Below are 16,302 nucleotides of genomic sequence, written 5' to 3' on the forward strand. Positions count from 1 at the left end.
TGACCCTGGAAGGCACCGGCTCATGCTGGGTGCGTGGGAACGGACGTGCTTTGACGTGTTGTCAACTCTCATGGTTTTACGGCGTTGTTCTTAACGTCTGCCCTCGGGAATGAGACAAACGTAACTCCTTCTTTTATATATACCTGTGTGTGTGTGAATGGGTGTGTGCCGTTGTGTTTGGGTGCGAATGGTGCCTGCGAGCGCGCGTATGCGTGTGAATGGGGGGTGTGAAAAGGCATCAACGGGCGTGTCTCGGTCTGGTGTAACGGGTGTGCACGTGCGCGTGTGTTGTGTGACTGGGGGCGTGAATGGGTACGCGCGCGCGTGAATGGATGCGTGAATGAACGTAACGTGTTTGTGGTTTTGTGTGCGCCTGCGCGAGTGGTTTGTGTATGTGAAGGGGCGCACGGGCGTGTGATGGGGTGAAGAGATGTGAATGGAGGGGTGCGCGTGTGAAAACAGGGGCATGATGGCACGTTTGCGTGTGCGTCTGTGGGGTGCATGCGAGGGTGGGCGTGTGTGTGCATGTTTGTGGGAATGGTTTGTGGGCATGGAGGTGCATGCCTGAAAAGTGTGTGAATGGGAGTGCCTGTGTATGTGTGTGTGAATGGCAGTACGTGCGCATGTGAATGGTGCGTGTGTCTGAGTGTGGGTGAATGTTTTATGGGTGTGAATTGGAGTGTGCGTGTGTGAATGGGGAGATGTGAATACATGTATGGGTCTGCATGTTTGTGTGTGTATGTATGGCTGTTTGTGTGTGTCTGAATGGGCCTCCCTGTTTTTGAATGGGGAGTGTGTGCGGATGTGTGTGCATGCATATGCATGTGAGTGCATGTTTGTGTGTGCATGTATGGAATGGGGATGTGTGTGCATGCGGGTGTGAGTGGGTGTACGTGCACGTTTGTTGGTATCCATGTGAATGGTTCTGTGTGTACATGGGTGTGCGTGTGTGTGATGGGTGTGCGTGTATTTGAGTGGTTTTGTGTGTGCATGCTTTGTGTGGCTGGATGCCCGTACGTGAGAGAAGTGCGTGTGACTGGTGACGTGTGTGAATGAGGGGTGTGAATAGGTGTGTGTATTTGTGTGGAGGTGTACGTGTTTGTGTATGAATGAGAATGAGGCTCAGTGGGGGTGCGAGTGTGTGAAAGGTGCGTGTGAACGGGCGTGTATACAGGCGTTTGAGTGGGGCTCTGTGAATAGGGGAACGTGTGTATAAATGGTGTATATGTGAGAATAGGTGTGCGTGTTTGCGTGTGTGTGGGAATGGGTATGCACTTCTGCGTGTGGGAACGAGGGTGTGTGTAAATGGGGGGCATGTGTGAATGGGGGTGCACCAGTGAGGGGGTGTGAATAGGCGATGCGTGTGTGCGGGGGCGTCAATGTTTGGGGAGTGCGCGTGTTTGGGGGAGTGCGCGTGTTTGGGGGTGACAGTGGGGTGCATCTGTGTGGGGAGTATGAATGGGGGGTCCACGTGTGTGTGGGTGACTATGGGTGCGTATCCGTGTGAACGGGTACGGGTGTGTGAACGGGTCCACATGCTTGAACGTGCGCGCGCCCCGGGGTGGCGGTGACGTCGCGGCACGTCACAACAGAACTCGACATTCTGGCGCCCCAGCGCCCCAGTCCTGCGCCCGCATGCCAATTCCGCGGGGGGCGGGCGAGAACAGCGCCTCGCAAGCCAGCGGGGCCCACGAGCTGCGAGGTGATTGGTGCAAGGGTATGGTGTACGGAGTGCGTGATTGGTTGCTTCCCCTTGGGGGCGGAGCTAAACAACCCGTGCAAAGATGCGATTGGCGGAGCTCGTTGCCGGGGTGACGGCGCTGTGGCCGGGGGGGGGGGCAGCGCCTTGGAGGCCCTGGGTTGGGGGAGGCTGGAGATGGCGGAGGAGGGCGGCGGCGGCGAACGGCGCGGCGGGGAGGGGGCGGAAGCGGCGGTGGAGCGGGGCCCGGGCGCGGTCTATCACATGTTCGTGACGATGGAGGATCTGCTGGAGAAGCTGAAGCTGCTCGACTACGAGGAGGAGGCGCTGCGGCGCCACAACATGCGGCCCCTCTCCAGGTGACCCTTGGCCCGGAAGCCGCTGCCGGCGCGGGACAGAGGGGGCGCTAACCAGGGGCTACCTGCCTCCTCTCCTGTAACGTCACCCTGGGGGGGGGGGGGGTCGTCTACCTGTAGGGGGCGTGGCTTACTGCCGGGGTGGGGCGTGACTTACGGTTGGAGGTGTGGCTTGCTAAAGTCCAGTGCCCCGCCCCTGAGGGGGTAGTCTTAGATCCTTCCAGGGGGGCCCCAGGGGCCACAGTAGCTGCCGGGCAGCCACACCTGAGCGCTCTCCCTGGCCCTAGTCTGGTCACCTCTCTGGGCAGGATTTTACTGGGCAGCAGGCACTTGCTCCTTGAACTCGTTCGCAGTCCAGCAGGCACTGGCTGGTGCTAGGTTTGCCAGCCCTCCAGGACTTCCCTTGAGCCTCCAGAAATTAGATCTAAATCTCCAGGAGACCACTGAGAGTCACCTGGAAGGTCAATGACATTCATTAAAATAAATATTTATTAAATGTTGAATCTGATTTATACAGTTGTCCAGTGGGTTTTTAAAATGTAGTAGGAACATTGCATTTGCCTTCCTGACATGAAGCCATTCATGTCATTACATCGTGTTATGAAACCTGGAATAGATTCAAACAGAGTTGGTACCCTTCGCTGGCATGACCCCCTCAGCCCGCTTGTCTGGCACGGCAGCTTTCACTCCTGTCCCCATTCTGCGTTGTAGTTGTCCCACGGGTTCAGCTGGTGCATGCCCAGTAGCCCCCTCCGTTAGCAGTGCAGGATAACCCTTGTCCCATGGGCGTAAGGCCCACATTCCTCAGATAGGCCTGAACCTCCCTGGCCTCTGCCCCTTGGCTCTGGCTCTTGGCCCCATGGCCTCAGCCTATGCTGCTTCAGGCTCTTGTCCCTCGCCGAAGTCAAGATCACAGCATGCTGGGCACTCTGCTTTGTGGCCTTCAAACACATCCTCGCAATCACTCCCAGTCCTCTGGTCATTATCAGATTCCTAACAGAAACACAAAAGGCCCACTGGGTAACAGTCCTTAACAAAAATGTTACCTGGCACAGGCACACTCCTGATATAGCGGCTCCCCTGCCTCTTCTAGTGGCTTCTCTCCTTGTGACTCTGGGTTCCCCATATCAAGCAGCAGAGTTCCTTGATCCTCAACAGTCAGGGCCAGGGTGCCCCACTCTGCCCAGGAGGCAAGCCCATATACTGGCCAGCTTGTCTCTGCTGCTCAGCTTGGGCACAGGGGTTTCTCTTTATTTCCTAGGGCAGGGATGGCCAATTATTTTGGGCTGAGGGCCGCTTACTGAGTTTTGGCAAGCCATTGAGGGCCACATGACAGGCAGCCAGGAGCAGATAAATATTAATTTTCAAAAAATTTTAGGGGCCCTGCGGGTTGGATAGAATGGCCCGGTGAGCCGAATCCGGCCCACAGGCTGCATTTTGACCACCCCTGTCCTAGGGCCTCTGTGAGAGGTGAGTCTGCAGTCTGGGGCAGCTGCATGTCATTCAGCAGTGTCCCTACCTGTTTGCAGCCTTTAGCTTACTCCTGGCCTAGTGCAGCTTCTGTGAAGCCTATTTCTAGGCAGCTGGATCCCCAAGGGACTGGCAGTTCTGTTCTAGTGGCTGCCTTCTCAGTACAGCTTATTGTTGTGGGTACCAGTCTTTCTCACCCTTGCAGCCTCTAGACTGAACGCTTCTCCCCTGCTAGTCTTGGGGATCTAAGCTCCTAGTTCCTCCTTGGAGTTGGGTTCCCATTTTTGAGTCCTTGCCTCTCCAGGCTACAAAAGTCCTATTCTTAAATGGCTTGCAGGTCTTCCTTGTCCTTCAGCCCTTTCCCAGTAGTGGAACTGGCCATTCCTGTTACAGTGGATGTTTTGGTTTTAAGATTCAAACCCCTGACCTCATCAGTTAAGATGGAAGTGATTAATGTACACAGAGACCTTCAGAAATCAAGGAAGTTAAAATAGATAATGAGAGGAAGTTAGTGGTATTAGTCTGAAGTCAGGTAGAAGGCAGGGTGAAGATGCACTTTAATTGAATCGGAGATGCATACACTTTCATTAGTTGTTATGATGAATGAGTTATATAGTGTCTGATGAAGTGAGCTCTTGTTCATGAAAGCTTATGCTTCTCTGATTCAGTCAAACTATACAGTGGATGTGATATTCAAGGAAGAAAGAAGAGAGTGGGATGGGGGGTAGGGAGAGAAAGGCATAGATTGAACAACCTTCCAGGCCTTTTCTTTAATCCCCAAAGAATTAAAAAAATTTCAGTGCAGTCTGTTTTGGAAAATATTTCACAGATTACTTTTAAAAACCAAATCCCGGCTCTTGGTGTCACTTACCATCATGCTTCTTGCAAAAGTCTGAGGTTTGTCACATTGCAACTTTCCCCTAGAGTATAAAATATGTTTATTTTTATCATCATCTTATTGATATTGACAATGATGATAATAATAATAGGCTTGGGGATAAACTGGTTGGGATGTCTCACTACAGCTCCCAAGGCCTGAATTTAAGTCATTCCAGACTTGTACCAAAAGGCAAGCCTCGGTCATCCCGGACATAAAGTAGGACTTTGTTATATGATCTGGGGAGCTAAAGGCAGCCAGACACAATGCTAGCCAATCAGCCCCTGGTGTGCTGTTGACTTACAGAAGCTAGCAACACCATACGCTTGGAAAGTCTTTCTTTTTTACTTTTAGGATAAGGGAAGAAAGCAAAAGAGTATGGGCAGATGTTCAGTTTGAGGTCCCAAAATTTCCAGGGCCAGGAAAACAATTCAGACTCCCTAACTGGAGAGCTAGAGTCACAAGCTCTCTAGTCAGGAGGTGATAGAGGGCTGCTCCTTGGTTTCCCACACTCCAGGGGTATCCCAGCCATTGACAGCCTGCCCTTTCCCTTGCTGGGAAGGTAGACAGGCTGTCAAACGATCAGCTGTCAGCTGCTGAAAAGCCAAAGACTAATGTTGGCTGCATCACATGACAGGTTCCCACTGCTGTGTGACGCAAATACAGTAGTGATGAAGTTGGAGTAAAAATCCCCATTAAGACAGGCTTGGATAGTCCTGGTCAAATGCCTTTCTGCCAGCTTAAATTCTACCCCAGGATCTTTTAAATAGGCACATTGTTGAAGAGTTTTAGTTTTACATGAGTGGAGCTGAATATTTATAAACTCCTTAGGCTACCATTGGCCCATTGGTCACATTTTGGCCACCCTTGAAAAATGACCTGTCTAATATGCATCCAGAAATAAATCTCTGTAGAGAGGCCAGGAGGACTGTTGCCTGTATAGGCTTAGAGCGTTAGTGCTGCCCTGATAGTCCAGGAAATATTTGAGAAGCAAGGGTTTTTTAATACTATTTTATTGGATCAACTTTGTGGTTGAGAGAGATGTTAGATAAGTTCTAGGGTATAAAATACCCTCTTTGGAACCCTCAGTGGGTTTTTTTCCCCCAAATCTTGTCTAACATCTCTCCCAACTATACAGTTGGTCCAAGAAAAAAGACCACCCAAAAACCCTTGTTTCTCATCTGTATAAGCACATTTTCATGATAAAGAGCCTTTCAAAATATTTTAAAGCCTCTAACAAGGGAAGTTGCAGAAATATTCAGGGCCCTTTTTTTGGTACAAGGATGATGTTGGGTTTGATATGGTTATAACATACTAAGGCCCTGAATGTGCTAAGGCTTCTGCACGTGGGTAACTTCACCAAAAGCAACCTGTTTGAATTCAGTAAGAATTCAGGGGGTTAATTGTGGGGGTACATGTTTGCAAGATTGATACCAGGGACTGTATATCTTTTTGAATGTCATGCATTTTATCTTTTAATAAGTTTTTTTTTACACATGAAAGGTAGTCTTTGAGAGGAATGTAGGATTTAAAAATTACTTATCGTTTGGTATGTCACCTTAATGAGTTTCTGTATACAATCTGAAATAGGTTCCCTGCCAGATTTTTTTTTATTATGTGTGAAAATGCATTGATAGTGATACTTTCTTTGCTTATTTTTCCTATAACATTATTATTATTATTAGCTTTTATTTGCAGCCATTTATTAGAACTTATAGTTATTTTTATTTTCCATTTGACTGCTACCACAGAGGGGGGTTTTCCCCTTATAGTTTTTTTCCCCTTATAGTTCCCTTTAATATTGTTCTATGTCCAGCGTATTTACTGTTTCAGTGTGTTTTGTATAAGTTTCAATGTGTTGTGTATAAGTTTTGATACACTGTGTAAGTGTAGGTTTTCAATGTAAATTTTGTAATGACAAATAACTTCTATATCAGAAATATATACATTAAATGAAAGAAGTCCTGGATACTTGGAAGTAATGCAGTATTGTAGATGGAATGCCTAACTCATTATTTTTTACTGCTTTAAAAATGTTACAGGTGTTTCGCAGTTTAGATGACATTTTAATTAGTTTCAATTATTGCACAGCTCTCTCACTACTCAATGATGTTTTGGCATTGTAGGGCCTGGTGCTACATTCAAAATGGAAGTCACTGGAAACAGAATGACCCTCATATCTTTTAGGAGCCTTAGGGTGACTTAGAAGAGTCACTAGGTTCAGTTTGCATAAGCTAACCCAGCTGCTGATAACTAAACTGCATCAGCGAGGGGCTGAAAGTCCAAGTCTGATTAGTTCCTAGAAGCTCCAGCACCACATTTTATGTCAGGGCTGTCTAACTTCCCAGCAGCCCCGGGCGGTACACTGTATCAGTCATATGCTGCAAGAGCGGGCCTCTGTGATTCCCCCCCCCCCCGACATGGCCCCTCCACCTGGTGTGGCTGTGGGAGAGGAGACTGCAGGGGTTCTCAGGCCACATGTGGCCTATAGGCCACCAGTTATACAGCACTGTTTTATATTACCATACTGCACTTGTTGGCTCATCATTTCATAGTTTCATCGTTGTAAGGGGCTGGAAGGGACTTTACAGATGATCAGGTCCAGCCCCCCTGCACTTGGGGAGGAAAGACTGCTGGGATGAGATGACCCCAGCAAGATGGGCATCAAGACACTTTTTGAAGATTGCCAGGGGAAATAACTACCACCTTTAGGGAGAGCCTGTTCCAAACCCTGGGCACTTGAATTTAAAGTTTTTCCTTATGTCTAGCCTGAAGCGATCTTCAATCAATTTGTACCCATTATTTTTTGTCCTCCCTTGGGGGGCTTTCATGAATAGATGCTCTTGCCCAAGCCCTGGTATATACCCCGATATACTTATAGGCTCCCACCAAGTCCTCTCTGAGTCTTCCGTTCTCCAGACTGAGCAGTCCCAAGTCTTTCAGCCTCTCCTCATATGATCTGGTCTTTATCATTCACTCTGCAGGAGACATTAATTATATGTAGTAATTTTAGGTCTGTATGGACTCGCCCTATATTCATGTATTCTATAGATAGCGTGAGCCAGAGGTGTAGCTGATAAGATTTGCTCCCAGGTTGCAAATGCCAGTAGCACTGTGCAAGTCACTGTGCCAACAGAGTGTGGCAACATGGAATTTGGTGGCACTGAGCTGACCCTGATCCCCACCTGCTTCCCTGGCACTCCCTTTAACTTAGTGCCTGGGGCTTATGCCCCAGTGGCCCACCACAAGTTACACAGGTGCTATGAGCTTTGGTTCAAAGCTTTTGTATTAGCTCATGGCTGAATATTGTGAAGCTACTTTGAGAGAATGAGTATTTTAAGGGACTTGTTAAGAGGAGCCTGCCTATACTGTGTTGCCCTCTAGTGGAGAGGTCAGAAAATGATGTTTCCCCTATTTTGACCAGGCATTACTTCGCATTGCCTACAAACCCTGGTGAGCAGTTCTATATGTTTTGTGTGCTTGCTGCATGGCTGATTACTAAAGCAGGACATCCCTTCGAGCAGCCACAAGAATATGATGACCCCAATGCAACAATATCAAGCATACTGTCAGCGTTGCGATCGTTTGTAAGTGCTGAACATATTTTTGTCTTCCTAAAGGTGCTTTGGGCATGCATATAAACTTCTGAGATGACAGTAATTGCTGCTTTTATCTCCATAATCATATTTCCTTTTTTATCTCCGCACATTTCCAAGGGTTTGACTTTTTTCCCCCTTTTATCTCTTAAGTTTCCTACCATGAAAGATAACGAGAATCTTATAAAGATTGTTTTTACTAATTCTCTTTAGGGAACTGCAAAAAATGGTTTCATTGTATAGTATGTTACCTCTTCACCTCTATTATCATTACCCATTCTAAAGCTTAGTATACTTTCTGTGAAATGGATTAAATCAATACTAACTGAAATGCAAGTGACATTTTGAAATACTCTGCTATATACAAATTAAAGATTTTTTTTTTAATCCTGTACAAATGCTAATATTTCCACTGCCATTGAAGACAACAAGAACATTTCTAGTATTGTGAATGACTTGGCATTGGCTCTATATTTTGAATTAATCTTTTTATTAAGAAATAAAAGGCACAAGCTGTTACTTCATTGTAACGTGTAAGGTGCCGTCCTGTGGAAGACTAAGAAAGGAGCATCTCTTTGGAGTGCTAAGGAGGCCTTTCCATAAAGCAGTAACTTTCCATAAAGTGACAAGATGCACATCTGTTTTCTCTGTGTAATACACAAATATTACCAGGAACAAATGAATCAGCAGTGAACAGACACTGTTTCTCATGCCATGGCTGATTTTCTGCTTCAACTGTTTGTACCTTATCATTTTCTCTTTGTCTTTTCTTGGCCATTCTCTTCCCTCAGTCCTCTTTATTCTCTCTCTCTTCCTACTATTGCTGCCCTTTCAGTGGCCCTTCCTGGACCTTCATCTCTCATCTGCTATTTTTGTTTTTTTCCATCCTCTTTACATGACTGGAAATGTTAGAACTAAAATATGGATAACAGTTTCCAGGATTTTCATGTGCTGTGAACACTCTGGTGTTAGTGAAGAAAATGTCGTTACCTCTCTGAAAGAAAGTGTGATCGATGGGCAGCAGTTAATATTATATCTCTTTGTTTTAGGGGAGGTCGGTGGATTTTCCTCCTTCAAAATTAAAGGCAGGTTCTGGAGAACAAGCTTGTTATGTCCTTGACTGTTTAGCTGAAGAAGCCTTGAAATATACTGGCTTTAGCTGGAAAAGGTGCAGTATACTTGTACAAATCTTTTTGTAGACCTTGTTTTCAAATGCTAGTCATACAGGATGCCCACCCTATTGTATACAGACATAGCTGTAAATAAAATGTGAAATATTTTGTTTACTGCTTCATTATGCTTAAATGATGACTTCACTATGGTTAGGAACAGCAAGACAAGTTAATTCCTAATGCATTACCACACAGTTCAGTGGAATGATACCAGGAATCAGTTTGGGGCATTATTTTTCCTTCTTGATTAACTGGATTTGCTCGTTTCCTTTTGTTTATTTTCTGCTATAGCACAATCATTTACAAGTCAAACCACTGGATACTAATACATAAATCAATGTCCTATCAGACCCTCTCAGTACTAACACATTCCAGTGGAAGTATTCTCCCTTTGGTATCTTGGTGCAAATAGGAAATTTAAACCTTGTAATGGAAAACAGTCTTGTGAGGGAAAACTGGAGGAGAAAAGTAGATGAAGAAGAACTTTCAGGAAAAATGTTTGTGTTTGTTTAGTTGGGCTCTGAAATAGTACAAAGGAAATGAATTGTACCATATTGTTTGTTTACTACTAAAATTGTGTCCGTCAGACAAAATTAATCTGTAGGGACTCAATCATTTGTAAGGTTAGTCAGCAATGAGAAACCCTGTCGACGTTAATCCCTGGGTACTTTCACAGCAAAGACACACCACACCATTTGGCATAGTATTTAATCCTTGCTTTCAGGAATAATCTAAAATGGCTAATTTCTTTCATGTCAGGACTAGCATTTTGTGTGTTCAAAATATTAATTTCCTGCGCTTGCTCTGTCATTGGCTCTAGTCAGCATCATCTCTGCGTCTTGTACAAATGTTTGTTTGCTGATAGCTCCTCTGGAGGACATTTATCACATGGTAGTCATTTGCTGTTCATGAAATCTGTAATGCTCTGTGAACATATACTGTATACCTTGTTTCAGACCAGCATACCCAATGGAAGAGCTGGAAGAAGAAGCAATAGCAGAAGATGATGCAGAATTGACACTTAATAAGCTGGAGGAGGATATTGCAGTAGGTGTTAGTGATTGTTTCTGATTATACCAATATTTATCAATTCTGAGCTTTTTCTTTGTGACCCAAGTAATTTGTTTTTTTCTAATATGTTTTTTTTCTGCTGGTCTCCTCCCCATTTTCTCCTGCTTTTCACTGTGTTAGCTTCTCTTTACTGTCACTTTCTTGTTTTAGTTCAGATTGTAAAGTCTTTGGGGAAGGGCTTCTGTTATTATATGTATTTTAGAGAGTATAAATGATTGTATGCTTTTTATGCTTTGAGAAGAGCCATCAGGAGGTGGCCTGTAACTGTAAAAAAACAACCAAATAAACAAACAAAAAAAACCTTCACAGGACTTACCTACTAAAGAACCCAATCCTACATGCCCCATAGAAACACAGAATAGTAGATTTGGAAGGGACCTCAGGAAGTCATTTGGTTCAACCCCTGCTGCTTAAAGCAGGATCACCCCTGCCTAAAACATCCTAGTCAAGTGTTTGTCCAACCTAATCTTAAAAATGTCCAGGAATGGTAATTCCACAACCTCGCTGAATAACCTGGTGTGATAGTTAACCATCCTCATAAGGAGAAAGGTCATTTTCCTTTCTGCAATTTAAGACCATTGTTCTGTGTCCTATCCCCTGTGGCCATAGAGAATAGTCTATCTCCATCCTCTTGGGTATTTGAAGGCTGTTATCAAATTCTCCTTCAGTCTTCCCTTCTCCAAACTAAAGCCTAGAATTTACAGCTGCAGAGAAAGATCAGTCACCATTTTATTTATAATTGCCCTTCAGATATTAAAAGCCTGGTTTAACCGCCACCCCCCAGTCTTTTCTTTTCCAGACTAAACAGTTCTAGTCCTTTCAGACTGTTCTCATAAGTCATGCTTTGCAAGCCTCTTTTAATTTTTGTCACTCACAGCTGGATTGCTTTTAATTTGTTCACATCTTTTTTTAAAGTGAAGTGAGTTGCCCAAAACTGGTCACTGTACTCCAGGCTCTGGACTTAACGAGTGACCAGTTTTGGGCCTCTCACTTCACTTTAAAAAAAAGATGTGAACAAATTAAAAGCAATCCAGCTGTGAGTGACAAAAATTAAAAGAGGTTTGCAAAGCATGACTTATGGTTGTCATGAGCAAAGGCTATCATGTGTTAAGGCTTGAAGGCACATTAAGGGTGCAGGTCTACACGTGCATGCTGTTAATGTGCCTTCAAAATGGCGATTTTAGGCTATTCACACCTAAATTTGATACCTGCAAAAGCAAATAGCTAACCAATAGCGAAAAGCTAACATGCCTTAACACACGTGTAGACGTGCACGTAATGTGCTAAGGTGCATTAACACTGTGTATGTTAACTGATTTAGGACTAACTTTAGTCCCAGGTCAGTCTGCACACCACACTGATGTGCCTTAATGCGTACACGTGTAGGCGAGCACCTAAATTGCCTAAATGTGCATTAGGCAAATGCACATTAAGTTTAGGCATGTGTAAAAGCATATGTAGACACTCCCCTTGAGATTTTGTTTATTGCTTAAGCAGGGCTGTGCTGGCTACCTAAAATGTGGTCTCTATGCTGAGTGTTTGTGAGTGGCAGAAAGATAGCTTCTGTGGCATACAAACATTGATAGTTTTTTTTAATTGCTGTGTTTAAGCAGGACTTGTCCCCAGTGGGAGGAATGTCAAAGATGTGCTAAGTCAGGGGTGTCAAAGATCCAGCCTGCAGGTTAGATCCAGCCCACAGAGCCTCATAATCCAGTGCTATCCTTTTGCTGTGCCAAACTACCCAAGCATGCAGTACCCAGAATGTGTGCCACCCATAGTACTCACTTGGGCTGGATCCTGGGCTGTGCCACCAGTGGCACTGCCTGCGCACTGAGATGTTCGCTTGGGTTGAGTTCCAGGCTATGCTGTCCGTGGTACTCTCTTGGGTGGTGTCCTACACTGGTCTAGATAGGTGTTGCCTGTGCTGCATCAGGCATGTGAGCGCTGAGGTTCTGTGGGCCTGATCCAGCCTGTGGAGGGCCCCATGCCATTCATCTAGTCCAGGGAGCCAGGTGAGTTTGATACCCTGACCTAAGTGAGTCATAAGTTCACTTTCCTCCTGATCTGTCCTAAGACCTTTGGAGGGAAGTACTCTCAGACAGAAAAAGTGAAAATGGTAAATCCTAGGAATCAAAGGTAAAGCTGAGAAGCCGCTCCTTTTGGGTCAACAATGTGCCTGAAGGTGGCAGACATGTCATATGCTCAGACTGGTGTGACTTACATTGGTATGTATGCTGCTGTAAGTTACATCATTGTCCATAGTTTGAAGATGACCATTTCCTCAAAGTATATAGCCATCTACAGGCAATGAGAGCCAGTAATAACCTATAGCAGGGGTTCTCAATCCCTGGGCTGCGGCCCCATGCCGGGCCATGGTGGGTCGGCTGCCAGTCCGCAGCACAGTTGGCTGCTGGTCTGGAAGTCACCATGGACCACATCATTTATCACCCAGAGCCGGGAAGAGAGGTCATAGTTCTTTCCACAGGGCCCGCAGCAGCACAGGGTTTGGCCCACCTTCCTGCCTGGGGATGGGAGTATTCTTACATGTCTTCCAGCCAGAAATTCTGGCTTCAGTCAGCTGTGACTGCTGGGCCGCAGTTTGCAAGGCCGTGGCCACTCCGGGGTGCGGTTTGCCAGGTCACAGCTAAAAACTTTGAGAACCCCTGACTTGTAGCATTGAGCAAGCAGCTACCCCAAGATGAAATTGAGCCTACCTGTACTTGCTATACGGTGAATAAATGGGTGACTTATACTGGGGTATAATTACTTCTGACTGTAAGGGGTAATTTTGTATTTTGGAGAAGATAAGGTGTACGGCGTGGAGCTGTACATTGTGCATTCATGCCACACTTACACTAGGGTAACGTCAGATTACATTGGTGTATGTGTCATTTGCTCACATTGTGAGAAGGTTCATGTTCCTGAGAACTATGACCAGGTTTTAGAGCGAGAAAGAGAAAACACTGATTTACAGATTGTGCTGGTTGTAGCTATGAGTGACTCTGAACTTAAAGTTCACACAGGAAAAATGCCAGCAAACAAACTTTCTTCTAGTTTAAGCAACCTTAAATACAGCCCTATTAAAGCTATTCAGAATGCACAATCTATAGTCTGTGGCAATCTTCACAGCCATTGGCTGCAAGGTTCCACACTAAAATAAACTATGTGCTCTAACTTGTGTTAGTACAACATTACCTGGCATTTATAACTAAGCAGAGAGACACTTCCTTCAGTGCCTTTTTGGATTTATAAGGATTGATTATTTGTTGATTTGACTAATTCAGGGATTTAAGGCTACTTATTGATCTATTTTTTAATAAATAGTAATTCAGTTTTAGACATATGCTGCCTTCCTTTCATTTTTGTTTGCTTGTTTTATTTCTTTCAATAGGCAAAAAGGGTCTAAAACCCCTGAGGACCTGGCTGGACATAATTCAGTGAATATAAAACCTGACCACTTTCCTGCAATGAGTCTGTGGTTCCCAGAACTTCCGTTGCTTGCATTGTGGTAGAGGAGGGCCCCGTTGTGCTAGGCACTGTATAAGCAGATAGCAAAAAAGACAGTCCCTGAGTGGAGTAGTTTGCAACAGAGCCAGTGGTAGCTGGATTGTGGATAAGAGTCACATTTGCCACTGGTGTGAACCCAGTCAAGCTGTAGTAATTTAATTGTTGGCCTCTCTGCCTTGCAGCTGTTAATAGAATGTGCCACATCATTTATCATCCAGAACGCAATTGGGAAAAACTGAGAGTTGTGATTGTTTTCAAATGGAAAACCTAGTTCTCAGTGTCTGCCTTCCGATAGCTGTAATGAAAATCCTAGCCAAAGTTTCATTCTTCATAAGAAGCGTGCTACACAAGAGCTGAATTTCAGTAAATGCCAAATTGTGGTTTTGCAAAACATGGGAAATATTGCATGTTGTGCTGTAGTTTAAGGAGGTGGAAACCATCATGGTTTTTTAAAGAAAAGGAATTCAATATTTACTAAGTACATACTCATGCCATTCCCTTTTAAGGAAGAAGAGTCAGATGGTGAAGAGAACTTCATTGATCTGAATGCTCTAAAGGCGCAAACTTATAAATCAGTAAGTTTTGTTTTGTGTTGTTTTTGTTTGCCTGCCAGCATTTTAATAACGGTTGGAAATCTCTACGGCTTAAAAAGGAACCTGTTTACAGTGTTTTAATAAAACAGTTGTCATGAGCAAAGGCTATCCCTTTAGCCTGATAAGCATATCATATTTACTCAAATCCAAGATGGGGGTTTTTGCTCGTATTTGACACAGGACGAAAAGCCTCATCTTGGATTTGAGTACTGGCATGGGGCAGATGGCTGCTGGGCCCCCAGCTGGGCCAGGGCCAGGGCCAGGGCAGCTTGAGGTGGCTAGTGTGATAGTGGGTGTGTGCAGTGGGGAGAGCTCAAAAGAGTGAGGGAGAGAACATCATGGGGGTGGGACAACAGGAGAGATCATGTGATGCAGGGAGGTGGAGCACAGGAGAGAGAGCACAGTGTGGGATGGGGTGCGCAGAGCACAGGAGAGCCCATGCAGTTTAGGGGCTGGGGAGACAAGAGTGTGTGGCATTGGGAAGACTGCACAGTGGCAGGGGAGCAACTGTAGCTCCACCCCTGGCCCTGACCCAGAGCTGGGGCTGTGGCCAGGGCTAGAACTACCCCTATCTGGTTGGGGTTATGCCTGAAATCAGAGCAGCTGCATAGGGTAAGCGACAGGAGTGGGGGGGTCAAGTGGTTGGGGGAAGGAGGCAAATGACAGAGGGGACAGGGAGAAGGGGGATAGGTGTTAAGGGGTACAGGCATCAGGGTGGGATAAGGGGAGGTCAGGCCACTTGCCTCCCCTGCTGCTGCTTTTCTTGTCACTTATGCCCCAGCCCCTGCTTTCTCAGCTATGGGAGTCAGAGATGGGGAGTGGGGGGAGGGCAAATTTAAGATAACCCCCCCATAATTAGGTTTTATAACTCAAAAATTATAACAGACTTATAATTTTTGAGCTATAGAATCTAATTATTGGGGGTTTGTTTTGTATTTGGATAAAGGCAGTAATACAATCTAAACTTGAAAAGTTGAGAGAGAAACTTAAAAAAAGCAAATGCGCCTGGTTTCTAAACCATTGCTGCTGGAAAACTGAAGAATCAGCTTGCAAAATTGAACATGGAAAATACACATTATTTATTTGTTTGAGTTTTTTTAGATTGTGGTTGAGATAGTGTTCTGGCTCTTATTTTTTCTGGAATATGTATTATTAACTCATTTTCTATAGTTAATTCAATCTGAAAAGATGTTCTGATTCCTCTTACTCATAAGCTAATTGCAGATGTGAAAAAAAACCACACACTTTACCCGAAGAAGCAGCCTGTTAGTTCAATCCAGTTCTGCAACATCTGTATAGATCAGGTGCTTCAGCAGGGCTCTTTGGTGTTTTTATCTAATAGCTGATTCAATCAGCTATTAGATAAAAACGCCCAAAAAACCCCACTAAAGCGCCCAATCTATACAGATGCTGCAGGGCAGGGTCGAAATAACACTATGCCTCTTCTGGGCATGTGCTGGTATTGGCATGGGAGCACACTGAGTTTGTGGGTGTGAGGGGACTGTGGGGGTTGGGGGGGCAGTTTGTTTGTTTTCATATCTGCAAGCAACCATAGAGTCAGAAAAAGAAAGAATGAATCAGAAAGTAATATAGATTAAATAATGCTTCAGAAGACTAAAATCTAATATTTTTTCCATTTTTTCTATACTCTAAGGCAGCAGTGCTCCAACTTTTTGTCTTCAGGTCTTGATGGGCAGTGCTTGGTCCTTCTGCAGGCTTCGTCTAGGCAGTCGACCCAATCAGGGGCCTCGGTTTTGCACAGCAGGGCCCAATCCAGCTGTATGAATTGGTGCCAGGGGCAGCCCAGCCCCACTTCAGCTGCATGGGGAAAGGTGGCTTGGCTCTGTCCTGACCCAGCCTGGTGGCAGGGGAAGGTGGCATGACCCAGCCCCAGTCTAGCCCTACAAGAAGGGGAGGGGGGATGGCCCACCCCAGCTTGACCAGGTGGAGGGACGGAGGTG

The 16,302-nt window shown here is 45.4% G+C and overlaps 1 protein-coding gene across 2 annotated transcripts in view; it reads left to right on the plus strand.

Annotated features, from left to right (window-relative positions):
* Positions 1 to 15: 15 nt before the first annotated feature.
* IFT57 (intraflagellar transport 57) overlaps positions 16 to 16,302 on the plus strand; it is a 28,928-nt gene continuing 12,641 nt past the window's right edge. Inside the window, exons 1-5 of one of the 2 annotated variants that reach the window (XM_090058035.1) lie at positions 16 to 120; positions 7,827 to 7,989; positions 9,048 to 9,166; positions 10,127 to 10,217; positions 14,255 to 14,323. In XM_090058035.1, the coding sequence (XP_089914161.1) occupies positions 110 to 120; positions 7,827 to 7,989; positions 9,048 to 9,166; positions 10,127 to 10,217; positions 14,255 to 14,323 (453 nt within the window). In that variant the 5' untranslated portion in view covers positions 16 to 109. Of the gene's footprint in view, positions 121 to 1,853; positions 2,059 to 7,826; positions 7,990 to 9,047; positions 9,167 to 10,126; positions 10,218 to 14,254; positions 14,324 to 16,302 lie in introns of those variants that run through there. The other variant, XM_090058028.1, reaches the window with a different exon arrangement.

This window comes from Crocodylus siamensis, chromosome 1 (assembly GCF_052110815.1).
Source record: "Crocodylus siamensis isolate JL-2025a chromosome 1, ASM5211081v1, whole genome shotgun sequence".
Lineage (NCBI taxonomy): Eukaryota > Metazoa > Chordata > Crocodylia > Crocodylidae > Crocodylus > Crocodylus siamensis.